The sequence below is a fragment of the Ictidomys tridecemlineatus genome, chromosome 12 (genome assembly GCF_052094955.1).
Source record: "Ictidomys tridecemlineatus isolate mIctTri1 chromosome 12, mIctTri1.hap1, whole genome shotgun sequence".
NCBI classification, from domain to species: Eukaryota; Metazoa; Chordata; class Mammalia; order Rodentia; family Sciuridae; genus Ictidomys; species Ictidomys tridecemlineatus.
Window position 1 is genome coordinate 50,009,607 of NC_135488.1, and position 14,658 is coordinate 50,024,264.

The 14,658-nt window shown below is 35.6% G+C and overlaps 1 protein-coding gene across 1 annotated transcript in view; it reads right to left on the reverse strand.

The window, feature by feature from the left end:
• Window positions 1-14,658, reverse strand: part of Dnah6 (dynein axonemal heavy chain 6) — a 263,669-nt gene that overhangs the window by 123,227 nt on the left and 125,784 nt on the right. Inside the window, exons 32-38 of the mRNA XM_005335870.5 lie at window positions 13,613-13,780; window positions 11,649-11,797; window positions 10,232-10,339; window positions 5,956-6,511; window positions 4,926-5,048; window positions 2,842-3,024; window positions 2,229-2,372 (exon numbers count right to left, since the gene is read on the reverse strand). Of these exons, the coding sequence (XP_005335927.2) occupies window positions 2,229-2,372; window positions 2,842-3,024; window positions 4,926-5,048; window positions 5,956-6,511; window positions 10,232-10,339; window positions 11,649-11,797; window positions 13,613-13,780 (1,431 nt within the window). The remainder of the gene's footprint in view (window positions 1-2,228; window positions 2,373-2,841; window positions 3,025-4,925; window positions 5,049-5,955; window positions 6,512-10,231; window positions 10,340-11,648; window positions 11,798-13,612; window positions 13,781-14,658) is intronic.

Genomic DNA, 14,658 nt, shown 5'->3' on the forward strand with positions numbered 1-14,658 from the left:
AGGGATATTGGTCTGAAGTTTTCTTTCTTTGATGTGTCTTTGTCTGGTTTGGGTATCAGGATAATACTAGCCTTATAGAATGAGTTTGGAAGGGTTCCCTCCTTATCTATTTCATGGAATAATTTGAGGAGTCCTGGTGTTAATTCTTCTTTAAAGGTCTTGTAGAACTTGGCTGATAATCTGTCTGGTCCTTGGCTTTTCTTGGTTGGTAAGCTTTTGATAGTATCTTCTATTTCATTGCTTGAAATTGATCTATTTAAATTGTGTATTCCCTCTTGATTAAGTTTGGGTAGTTCATATGTCTCTAGAAATGTGTTGATGTCTTTGAGATTGTCTGCTTTATTGGAGTATAAATTTTCAATAGTTTCTAATTATTTTCTGCATTTCAGTAGTGTTCATCATTTGGAAAAATAAGAGACCCAGATTAGCCAAAGCATTCATTAGCAAATAGGAGGCATCACCATATATCAGACCTTAAACTAAACTACAGAGCAATAATAGCAAAAATGGCATAGTAATTGGCACTAGAATATACATGTAGACAAATGGAACAGAAGACACAGACACAAACCCTCATAAATACTGTTATCTGATACTAGACAAAGGCACCAAAAAGATACATTAGAGAAAAGAGAGCCTATTCAACAAATGGAGCTGGGAAAACTGGAAATCCATATGTAGCAAAATGAAATTAAACCTCTATCTCTCACCCTGCATTAAAATGAACTCAAAGTGGATCAAAGACTTAGGCACTAGAACAAAGACTCTGTGACCAATAAAGGGAAAAGTAGGACCAAATCTCCACCATGATGGCTTAGGAACTGACTTCCCTAACCAGACTCTTAAAGGGAAAGAAGTAAAAGCAAGAATCAATAAATGGGATGGATTCAAACTAAAAAGCTTCTTCTCAGCAAAAGAAACAATCAATATCATAAAGAGAGAGCTTAAAGAATGGAAGAAAATCTACCACAAGCACATCAGATAGAGCACTAATCTCCAGCATGTATAAAGAACTCAAAAAACTTAATACCAAAAAAACCCAAATAACCCAATCAATATATGGGCTAAGGAACTAAACAGACATTGTACAGAAGAAATACAATTGATCAACAAACATATGAAAAAATGTTTAACATCTCTAGCAATTAGAGAAATGCAAATCAAAACTAAGATTTCATCTGACTCCAGTCAGAATAGCAATTATCAAGAATACAAGCAACAGTAAGCGTTGATGAGGATGTGGGAGAAAAGGGACACTCTTAGATTGCTAGTGGGACTGAAAGTTGGTGCAACCACTCTGGAAAGGAGTATGGAGATTCCTTAGAAAACTTGGAATGGAACCACTATTTGACCCAACTATCCCACTCCTTGATTTGTACCCAAAGGAATTAAAGTCAGCATACTATAGTAATGCAGCCACATCAATGTTTATAGCAACTCAATTCACAATAGCTAAACCAACTAAATGCCCTTTAACAGATGACTGGATAAAGAAAATTGTGGTACATATGCATAATTGAATATTACTCATCCTTAAAGAAGATGAAATTATGGCATTTACAGGTAAATGGATTGAGCTGGAGAATATCATTCTAAGTAAAATAAGCCAAATGCCCAAACCCAAAGCCTAAATGTTTTCTCTGGTAAGTGAATGCTACTCCATAATGGGCAGGGGTGGGGAATAATAAAGGAACTTTGGATTGTACAAAGGGGAGTGAGGGGAAGGGATGGAGTTATGGGGATGGGAAGGATAGTGGAATGCGATGGACATTATTACCCAATATACATGTATGTTTACACTATTGGTGTGACTCTACACCAATATGTTCAGCCAGAGGAAGGAAAATTATGCTCCATTTGTATACAATGTGTTAAAATGCATTCTACTGTCATGTATAACTAATTAGAACAAATTAAAAAATAAAAAATAGGGCTGGGGGTGTGGCTCAAGCGGTAGCGCGCTCGCCTGGCATGCGTGCGGCCCGGGTTCCATTCTCAGCACCACATACAAACAAAGATGTTGTGTCCGCCGATAACTAAAAAAATGAATATCAAAAATTCTCTCTCTCTCTCTCTCTCTCTTAAAAAAAATAAAAAATAAAAATAAATAAAATTTAAAATCTTCTTAGTGAATAATTATTTTGTGGCATTAAGATTTTTAGAATTATAATCTTAACATTTATTTTTAATGATTCAAAATTATGATTTTAAATTTATTTTGTTCTTACCCTGGCATCAGGGTTATCATCAAATTGTGTTCTGATAAATGTATCAAAAGAATCCCAATGATTTTCATTTAAGTTTCCACCCAAAGACCATAAGTAACAGAATACAAATGTCTGGCAGAGCACAGTGTTCAATTTCACTTGTTCCTAAAAAATAAAGAAAATAGTTTTAATATTTCATAAATAAACATAAGAAAAATCTTAAGTTGTACCACATATGTTTAATGGCTCACAAAATGGAATTTTCTTATCTACATAATTAAATATTGAAGAGACAATGAATGGAAAGGCATATGTAGGAAAAACAGCTCAAAGTTGTCTTTTAGCTGCCTATTATAACTTTTCTAAATGCATGCATAAAGTTATTTAAGCAGATTGAGACTATGTTGTACACTGCATGTGAATTGAAAATTGAGTAGAGGACTAAACTATAGGACCTTTAACATTTCTTCTAAATTTGAGCTTCTATGAATCTAATAATAGTCATTACTTCTCTGAAAAATTAACTTGAAAATCAATGACCCATATTTCAGAAAATTTAGAGTTAATTATTTGCAAAGTATCTATACAATATTTCATTTTCTTAGCTTCACAACAGTAAGAAAACCCTTCATACCATTGTCAAGTTAATTCCATCTTTTCCCAATATCAAGGACTCTAATAAGCAACAGAGGGTAGTAACTTTGCTGATGTTCACTTGTGGGATTGCCTGGGTGCACTTTTTGTTGATAAAATGTAAACCTTCATCAACATAACGTTGGAAAAGGTTCAATATATATTCTTGGGCTTCCTCATTCAGCTAAAAATGAAACAAATGAATGAAAGTTTAGCAAAATCAGATGAAACATATCATTATGTTTAGAAAGGAGTTGGCTAAAATTCATATATTCAATGCATTCAGTAACCTTTAGACCCCAGGATATAAGCATCATAAAGTAAGAAACAAATTTTAAGGGGACCTTATATGATTAGGAAGGAACACAGGAAAGAATTACTGGAGAGTTGAAAACATTCTACTTCTTAATTTGATAATGGGTACAGAGGTGTTCATTTTATAATTATTTCTTAAACTGCCAATACATATCTCATGCACTCTTCTTTACTGACAACCTTTCATAATTAAAAACAATTAAAAAAGAAGAAATACAGAAGATATCATTTAAGTATCTCCCTGTCAGGCAAAAAGGAATAATTTCCAAAGATTTAAAAATGAATTCAGCCCCCTTAACAAAGGCCCCCTCAACTAGAAGCCCTAGCTAATGCAATAGAGCAATAAAAGAAAATAAAAGTTATACAGATTAGAAAGAAAGAAGTAAAACACTTTGTTCACAGATGTCATGATTGTCTATATATAAAATCCACCCCCAAATGACAAAACAAAACTGGAACCAATAATGATAGTAAGTTTGCCGGATACAGGTTAATATAAAGAAGTCAAGTATAAATGAAGTATACGTGGAATTTGAAATAAAAAATATAACATGATTATATATTAGCATTAAAAATGAAATAACTTTAAATCCAATAAAACATGTACTAGATCTACATGAGAAAAACTACAGTGCTCTGATAAAAGAAGCCAAAGAGACCTAAATAAATGAACAGATAAACCATGTTCATATCTAGGAAGATTAGTGTTAAGATGTCAGTTTTTCTAAATTTCACCTATAAATTCAACAATCAAATTTCTAGCAAATTTCTTTATAGATACTGAAAAACTTATTCTAAAGTTTAAACAAAAAGGCAAACCCCCCAAATCACCAAAACAACATTGAAGAACAAAAGCTGAAGTTCTGACAAAACCCAACTTCAAGATTTAGTATAAAGCTATAATAACAAGACGTGGAAAAAGGATTAAAAAAATAGATCAATGCAACAGAATAGAGCTCAGAAAGAGGCCCGTACAAATATGGTCGACTTATTTTTGACAAAGAGCAAAGGCCATTCCAATGGAGAAAGATAGTTCTCTCTGGTCCATCTCCTCCTTTATCCCTGTCCCCCTTATCTCTTTCTCTTTCCTTTCTCTTCTTTCTCTTGCTCTAATTCATCTTTGGAGTGGGAGAGGCAGAGAAGAAGATTGTTCCCTTGGAGAAGTAATGGGATAGTGAGAATTATTATAAATGTTAAAATGTTGTTAAGGTAAAGAAAAAATCCTATTTTAGAATGCAGGAAATTCAGAGGCTAGCATGGAACTGAGTTGTTTTGGATAAGGTACAGGATTTCCTTCATTTGGAGTGGAAGTATAAATCTGAGGTCAGAATGTATCATGGGTCTTGCACCTATGACAAGGGTAGAAACTTTTCTTTCCTTTCTGGCTCTCAGAGGTGTTGGGGGTTCCTAAAATATAAAATCCAGTTAGTGTTTGTATTTAACACTTCTTTTTATTCATAGTGATTTCCTCTTTTTACCCTTGTGCCTTCTGCAGGAACCAGTCTAAGAAGAAGCCAGTAAGAGCAGACTGGAAGCAGAGTGACTCGGCAGGCTGGCAGGCTGAGGTAACAGGTAATGAAGAAAGACTTGGGGAGTATATAAACATTCCTGGAAGACCCAGGAATTCTTAGGGAGAAGGACAAAATAAAATTTCCTCAATTGAGAACAATGCTGCTATAACCTACTGCTATTTGTGCACTCTGGGGAAGTGTGAGCCCCAACAGATGAAGATACTGGGAAATATCTGGTTGCACATTTGATTGCACTTACCTTTTTAGAAACCCGCTTCATCCATGTTTTAACATACGGCATCCATTTTAGTTCTTCGGGATCCACAAACACCATTCCACATCGACTGACTGTTGCAGGAGAGGCAACCTTTAGATCTTGCACCTAAAATTGAAAAAAGTTGAACAGGAAATAGCTAATTATACTTTCTTATTCATCCAATTTCAGTGGTAGTGATTCAGACCTTTTAAAGTTTAACACCAAAAGGCTTCATGTGGAGGACAGTGGGAGGGCAATAAGTAATTTGAAATGGAGAAGCAAATGTAAGTGAGGCATAGGGTAAAAAAAAAAATGAGTGTAGGAGGACATTGTCAAATCCTTATGGGCAGGAGCTGGGTGTAGTGGCACACACCTGTAATCCCAGCAACTCAGGAGGCTGAGGCAGGAGGATTGCAAGTTCAAAACCAGCTTGGGCAATTTAGTGAGGTCCTGTCTCAAAGAAGGAAAAAAAAGAGCTGGAGGTGTAGCTCAGTAGTAAAGCATCCCTGGGTTCAATCCCCAGTACAGGAAAAAAATATCAGCAGGAATAGACATTTATTTATTTTTCTTTTCTTCTCTTTACTTTTCTCATTCTTGTGTCCCAATAGCTAGCCAAGTTCATAGTACACATGGACATTTAATCAGTAATTGATGAATGACTAGACCTTGAGTGGTCTTGGTCTCTTCCATATTTTGTAGCAGTATTTGGTTCCACCTCCTTTCTCTAATTTCTTGCTAAACATTCATACCCAGTAGGATAATTTATTCATATAAAATAATATTGTTTAATGAGGAAGAATTTCAAAGAAACCAAGTGCTAGGAAAACCAGAATTAATTCTATTTCCCATTTACACAGACAGGAACATTTGAGAAACTTTTTCAGGATTGGCAACTATTTCAAAAGGATAATTTAATAATTACTTATTAAGTAAACAAAATAGCACAGATGGTAAATGATACATCATTAAAAAATTAATGATGGCATGCCGATTTTAAGGAATGATTTCATTCCACAGTAAGTCATACATTTACCTCAAAGAGCATGTGGATCTGAGGTGTGAGTTTAATCCTTTCACTGTTAGCCAGGCAAAGCATCTTGTTATCATCCAATACTGTATTTAAGTTTTCAATCCAAAGAGCATCCACTGGTCCATCACTAATGATCCATTTATGGTCTTCTGAAGTATCATTCACAGCTGCTCGGACACTTAGTGCCATCAAACCATCTTTCCATTCCAGGGTTATGTTATTAACTTCACCATATAATTCACCCATGGTGATTGATTTAGGATTAAGAACATACGTTTTAACTGCTTGATAAAAAGGATTGCCTAAATCAAGTTTTTGTAAATTCCCTAAAGTTTCTGCTAGTATTTGATAAACTGTGGTCTTGCCACCTCCTGTTGGCCCAACTAACATAACACCATGCCTCACAAGCATAGTTTCATAGAACTGTATCACTTTTTTAACCATACAGATTTCCGGCTGAAGGTTTTTTCCATTCATGACATCCACAATTGTTGACTGCAAAATACCATAGTCATGTTCTGGAATTTGGACTCCAGGAAAAAGATCAGATATGATTCCACTGAGAAAACAAAAATAAAATTTATTAGGAAGCAGTGGTCATTGATACCTTCTCATATTTCTACAATTACTTGATTCTTCTGAATATTCACAATGTTAGTTTGTCCTATATGCTGTAACAGAAGCAATCATTTTTCTCTGATATCTCGTATAATTTTGTTTCCTGTACAGTAGACCAATGTTCTTAGTATAATAGGAACTCTCTGAGGATATGCAATATGTCTTATGTTTCTGTATTGCCAATAGTATGTGGTATGGTACCGAACACATAGAAGGTGATAAATTTATAAATTTATTTTAAAAATTATATTTGTGTCTCAACTTTCTCCAAATGTATTTACCTACACTTATAACTATATATAGATATTCAGAAAAGTAGATTAGAATTTAAGTAGACAATGAATACGGGGTAAAAAAGGGAGAAAGGGAAAAGTTGGCTATTTCTATGAGGAACATTTTTAAGGGAAGGTTTGTATGGGAGAAAAGAAATTAAATCTCTACCTTATATTTTATACACAAATACACTTGATATACAGTAAAGACCTTACATAAAGTGACAAAAGTATAAGGTGAAAGTGTGGGAAAAAATGAATTTTGCTATATTGTGGTAAGGACATCTAAGAAAGACAGGAAGTCTACAACTGAAAAAAAAAGTGTTGATAGAGTGAAAACATAAAACCGAACAGGCAAAAAAATATATTTATATGAGTTTAAAGGCTTTATACATAAACTTAAAGAATGAACCAGAGACTTGTATTTTTCCAATGTTTATGTCAGATCAAGGTTATGAGTTCTTACAAGAAAAGAGCCCAATAAAAACATGCTTTAAGGATATTAAATGTATACGGTTGTGGAGGCGAAGGAAGATGACAGAAGTGAGCTAGGCAGTGAGTCCTGATCTTATCACAACACAGAAAGGAGGCAGTAAAGGAAGAGCAGAATTGAGAGGTAGGTGGCAAAATAAATCTTCTAAGTATCATCATTACAAAGTTTGAGACCTGAAGGTTACTAGAGTAGATAAAAAACTCAGAACATGAACCCAAACTGAAGGGCACCAGAGAGAGAAAGGGTGGGGAGTGGACATTCTTTTAAGCTCACTCACTTAAAAACTGTTGAAAAGACCAAATTTAAACTGCAATGGTCATATAGAAGGCTTCTTAAATAGCACAAATAGCTTAAAACCAAATTGTGTAAAGAGCCGGGAGTCTGCAACCAGCTGAGTTCTTAAATTAGCATGGTGTCTTCCCATGCCCAGACAGCTGCAAATTAAAGCAGAGGGAAGCCCCCTGCAGTGGGACCTCTTATAAATCCATCCAGAAAGAACTTCTAGAAGGACCACTACTAGCCATAAATTGCAGAAACCCCCACCCTCTTTCCCTCCCTACATTGCATTCACTCCGTTGCTTGACTAAGACAACAATGAAGCAGCTTCGGCCTCCCAAAAAGGAAAATAGATTCACCAGGCCTCAGCCACTGACAACGTGGGGAGGCACTGTGGATACTTGTAGGACCTTGCAATCAGATTTAGAAAACACAGAGAATCAATTCCTGTCATTCACAGCCCAGGACAGGAGAAATGAGAATCCAAGTGAACCACTGGAAACCCTTCGGACAGTACCTCACAGATCATTCACAGAAAATCCACAACCAGAGTTTCTATGTTTACAGACAGCCACCAGGATCTTCACTACTGCAAAAAGGATCCAGTAGAGGAGAATAGGTACCCACAACACACACAGAGGCACTTCAGAAGCTGAATTATAAACTATTGCACACAACAGAATCAGCCAATCCACAACACTACACTCTCTGAGCAGTGAGGTGCAGGCCCCTGAGCTGACAAACCAGAAGCTGCTGGTAGGAGGTTTATAGCAACTAGGGAACTGGCTTTTGTGCCCCTGCAACTCAGAAGAGATCCATAGTTAAAGACTGATGGACATCTGCTAAATGTCCAAACAAGATTCAACAAGAATTTTCTTCACCTTGTCATGGTATACTATAAAGTACTCTAATATCAATTTTGATTATATTAATAACTTCTTAACTCAAATGATAATTGTTAACCCAATAGCCAACATTGTACCCTCAACCCATTTGAATATATTTCATCTAATGGTTTAAAACATCAGTTGGAATCAATCTACCTATCTTTGTGTTCCTAGTTCTAGTTTATACCTGCTTCTCTTACCCACTATACTTGTACTATCTGGTACTACCTCAGATAACACCCATTCATCTATTTCTGCTTTCAACCTTCATGTAAATTACCCTTTAATTCATTCTCATTCATATTCATATTCTCTCTCTCTCTCTCTCTCTCTCTCTCTCTCTCTCTCTCTCTCTCTCTCTCTCTCTCTCCCCCCCCAATCTTTCATGCTGTCTCCTTTTAGTCCTCACTTAAGGTTATAATAAGTTTACCAAATTTAACAACTAATATTTTAACCTGTTCCAGAATTTTATTATAGGTTTATGCCTGAAATTGAGGACCATAGAGAACAACTGCAGCAAGTTTTTGATCTTATAAGGTTGAGTAGAATGAGGCATGGCTCATGAGTCATTATAGTAAATAGGGCTCAGTAGCATCTCTTAAAGTGGGGAGTAGAAGAGGTCCCACATTGAATTAAAAAAAATTAATTCACAAAGTAGTCCTTCACTTAAAAGAAGAAGCCAGAACTATACTGAGAGAAGGGTAGACATACAAACAACATAAAAAAAGCAAGGGACGAAACCATCTCAAACAACCCAGAATTCCTCAACAACAGACTGTTGACACCACAGCAGAGGAAATGTCAGAGAAGAAATTGAGAAAGTTCAGAGTTAAACTGTTCTATGAGATAAAAGATAACATAAGCAATGAAATCAGAAAATACCAAGAAGTGAAAGATCACTTCAATAAAGAGACATTCTGAAACAGAATCAAACAGAAAATCTTGAAGGAATTAATAAACCAAATTAAAAATTCAATGGAAACCATCACCAATAAATTAGACCACTTTGGATATACATTTTCAGGCCTTGAAGACAAACTACTCTTGAAAATGAAGTAGGTTATAAGAGAAAAGATGCTGATATTATGAACAGAATATTTAAGAAATCTAGGATAACATTAAAAGGCCAAATCTAAGATTCACTGGGATAGACGAAGGTTCTGATAGATAAACTAAAGGAATGCATAATATTTTCAATGACATAGTATCAGAAAATTTCCAAACCTTAAGCAACATAAGCATGGTACTGAGATGTATGAAGGGGAATAACAAAATAAAATTGTTGAAAAATGATTGTATTTTGATGTAGTAGTTGGCAAAAGGCAGGTAATTGTTTTCAATGAGACTAATTTGCAAAACTATTTTGTTTTTAAGACTATACACATATATAAGTTGGAGAAACATAAAATTAAATAAAAATAAAATGGATAGGAGCAATAACATTTATGTTAAGACCAAGCCTGATTTTTTTAGGCTAGAAATTTCTCTTAGATAAGGAATTTTACCAAAAGCTAATTTTCACACAGCCTGGTGATCAATATTTTTAAAAAAAGTGATTTGAATAATGCTAAAAGTTGAGTATCTTTATTGTAAACTAGTATTTCTTAATTAGTATTAATAAATATCTTCAGAAAAGATGAGAAATTATTAATTTGTTAGAAATAATGAAAACAAGACCATTCTTTTTCTCTATATGGTAGCTAGGCTTTATTCTGTGACGTCTAGAAACTTACCTGAACAGAATAGCATCATCTGTTAGAAATTTTGGCAAGTTGGAGTCTCGTAAAGCTCTTATCAAAACCACATCTTCGCTTAGGTTTGGGTTCTCTCTTTTTAAAGACCTAAATTCAAGGAAATATTTCAGACTATGTTCCAAAAACATGAGATGGAATGTGATTTTCCGGAATCATGGGCCAGGGCTTCTGCTTGTAGAAAGCTGCAGGATGATTCCCATTCTATTTCCAAAATGTATCCATCTCTATTACATCACATGTTAAGTCCTGCACTGGCTACATAGTCTTGAGGAGAATGAGAAGAACATCTTCTCAAATGCCCTTCCCCTTTAACCCAGACTTTTATCCAACTTTAGCTTATAGTTCCTTGAATGCATCACCATGACTCTCATCCTTGTTACTTTTTTTCCCTATCTGCCCAGAATGCCCTGCTTTGCTCTTTTGCCCACTCAAACTTACCTTTCAAAACCGAGTCCACTTACTCTATTCTCTAGAAAGTCTTCTATCTTCTGTCTCACACTCTAGTGAACCATGGGCACAGCCCAATTTGGCCCTTACCACATTGTATAGATGACTGAATATTTGTCAGTTTTGCCCACTGAACTCTTTGTTCAGTGTATTTGAACTCTTAGTTCCCTAGTCCCTTATTGGCAATCCTGTAAAGAGGATATGTACTGAATCTAGGAGGATAAAAGAAATAATGGAGGCTAGAAAGGGCAAAAGAGATTTGTGCAAAGCTACAGGATCACACACAATAGGAGTCCTGGACGTTCTGAGCCTGAGTCAGTGAGTCATTCCCAAGAGGAAGGACTAGAAAGACTAGAGTCTCCAAAAGACTCCAGGCAAGTTGGGGATTCCAAATATTGTCATTTCAGGTAGTTATAAAGAGAAAACTTAGGGCTTGAAAATTCCTCATTTTCTTGCCTTGCTAGAAACTAGAATGTAGTCCAATCTTGGATTGCACTGCAAAAACAGAGATAGAATGTATGACATAAACCTGAACTGAAAATAGGATGACAAAATTTCTTTCAACTCTTGGGGATTTTTAAGGCAACACGTATAACTCACCTTAGCATATATGCATATCAAACTATGTACTTTTTAAGTCTTGTCATCCTGTCTGATGATATCAAAGGCGTTTGTACAATAAAACCCAATATATGCTATGACTTTAGGGAAAATGAAACTTAGCTGAAGCCTAGTTGGATTCAGGAGAGCAACCATGTTGGGACTCAGTGAAGATCTGTCACATATCATGGGAGAGTCACAGGAAGAATGCTGCAAAAGCAGCCACTAACATTTATTAGTCACTTGCTATGGATTAAGTGTTGCTGTAAGAGCCTCCTGTGAGTGACCCACTTAATGCATTTGATTACAGAGTTCTGAAGTTTCACTCTCAATTAATTTGGTTTCTTACCCAGCCATGACCAATACAGACTTCACAGCTCTCATGCCAAAATCATAGTGATCCTGTTGAGAGAGCTGTTCACTGCAAAGCTTATACATCTGGGTCATTTTTCTTGCTAATGTTTTACTGGATTCAAATCCTTCAGAATATAGGATTACCTAGAACAGAAAAATTTAACACAATACTTCTTATATTGTATTGATGACAATATATTAGTATGATATCAATATATTAAAAATCAATTTCTTGACTTCAGGCCTTTTCATGTTTTTATATTATTTAATAAAGACATGTGAAGAGTGAAGGGAAAAGAATTTTCAGGGCCACAAGAAGGGGTCAGGTAGAATATTATAGGTAATAGCAGGAAATTGATTTTCTTTCTCCGTGTAAATAAAGATGTGGGCTTGGTGACTTTTAGTTCAAGAAATAGCAGAGTTCAATTTTTGGAAATGTACAAATAGAGGTTGGATGGTATCGTAACTCCTGAGTACAAAATCAAGAATTGGACTTCTCTAATCTGACAAAAAGGCCACCTTGGTGGATAGTACCAGTGATGGCCACTTGCTCTCTTTAGGTTCCCTGGGAATCAAGGGAAGCTACATAAAGATTTGTAGCTTCTCCCTATAAGACTACCTTGGCTCCTGAAAAATTTCTGCATCCTTGGTTAAATTAGTTGAATAAAGCCTGACATCTTTAACAGTGGTAGGAATGGACCCTTCCTTTTACCCATAATCTGCCCTAACCACTGCAGAATTTGAAGGATGCATAGATGTCTTACAAGGCCTGTTTTGTTTACTGCTTTTAATTACTGATTTGCAGTGTTTTGCACACAGGTAATAAAAATGTTTATTGATGACAGACTCTGACTATTCTCAATCTGTAACAAGAGGAGTAACATTCAGAAGATGAGATTTTTAAATTTGCCCCCTCAATACTAACAGTAATAGTACAAAATATGAGATATGAAAAAAATATATTGCACTGGGTTTTAAACCCAGTTTAATTTCTACCAGGTGGGACAATGAGCAAGAAATAATCATCCATGTCCACAGAGAGGAAACAGAGTGAAGCCTACACCCATCTTAACTGCTTCCCCCACCCCACCATGCCTACAAAAGTTATTGAGGATACTGAGATTTTGAGTTATAATTCTTGCAATGACAGGACTTGGCATGGTCTATTCTGATGTTAATCAATTACCTTAACTTTATAGAGAATATTTAAAATTATCTGTTATCAAAGGAATTTATTAGCTATAGGAATAATCTGTGTTTTCTAAGAAATTCCATTCTTAAAAGGGTGGTGATCATTATGAAAAGCAGTGCTGAACATAAGGGGCCTCCTGGAGTCTGACAATATTTTGGTCTTGGTGGTCAGACAGATGAATACATGTGTAAGAATTCACTGAGTTTTACCCTTGTGAGCCTGTGCCCTTTATTGCATAAAGACCGTACCTTAATCCAAGTTCCTTGAAAAATAAATATGATACTTAAGAACATTTATTCTTAGCTAGTATTAAGGAATAAATACCATTGAAATTAGAAATAAAATATGTCTTGTTAGATAAAGACAAAACAAACTATCACAATTTATTAGTGATTACTGTTTTCTTACTAATTGTTACGGACTGACAAACCAATCCTTCCATCATATTGATTAATATAGTTTCTACTTAGCATTCCTTGATTCTAACAACAACAAAAAAATGCATAAAGGGAAGTGAGAATAATACAGTATTTCAAGAACCAATCCTTACATTTTAATTCCTAGAGATGAACTGATAAAACCACAAATGAACTGGTTAATGAAATTCATGGATTTATTCCAGTTTTAGGGGCCTACTATAATTGCAGTAAAAAACAACTACCAAAACCAAACATGCAGAATAAACATTCTATGTGATAACAATCTACAATAAAAGAAATCACATTGAAAATTTTGCTTCTTAATAATAAAAAAAACAGAAAGCTTACCTCTGCAATCAAAGCATAATTTGGAACCATCATTGCCATTGGTCTAAATAGAGCCTTCAAATTATCTGGCAACTCGGTTCTGCCAGCATATCCAGGATTCATTGTGATGAAGGCTGCACAAGTCATAACCAACTTTATTTCTCTTCCCTCAAACATGAATCTAGAGAGCTGTTTAAAAAGAAAGTATAAATGAACCCTTCTCCAGACATTTGTAAATTCTCACATAATAACTGAGCACGAAACATTCAAGCAAAGACTACTGAATCCTGTTGTTGGGACAACAGGGAGCATTTCTCTTCTGATTCTATTCTACCTACTTCCAATCTCTGGGTTCAGTGTTTCATATTCTCTGCCTCCCTGCCCCTTCCTTGACCAATATCTCTCTTCTTTCCTCATCCAATCCTAAAATCTTCTAGGCCTCAATATCTTTTGCTTAGACACTTCAGTTCAACAGTCACTAAACGTTCTCCACTCCCACTTTCTGGTATTTTCCAAGAAATTCTAATCTATTCTTAACCTTTGGTGCCTTTTCACTTTCATTCAACAGCAGAGGCTAGTTAAGCACTTATTGTGGATGAGGCTTAAGTTAGCCATGAAGGCACATAGCTGAAGGAAACTTGACTCTTGAGAAGCTCTAGGTTTGCTGTGGGCCATCAGACCTAGATAGTATGACAACATGGTGCTAAAAATATTACAGTAGAGGTATGAGCAAAGCCTCCCTTGGGAGAGGCAGTTTGCTTGAGACCTGAAGAATTAAAAGGACATTTCAGCTACATAAGCAAGAGCAGCCTTTCCTGGAAAAATGAGCAGGAGGAAGAAAGAGCCCTGCATGTTCCAGGAATGACCAGCAATCTACTTTGCTACAAAGTAAAAGTATAGCTAGGTTGGGGCCTGGACATGTAGAGTCTTGCACACTAAACTGAAGAATTTAGTTTTAGTCCCCTGGTTTTGAGGGGAAACAGAGGATTCTTGTAAGCAGAGTGATAGGAACAAAGATGGTAGCAAAGAGGTTGGGCAAACTACAGACAGGGAGGCCACTAAGGAAC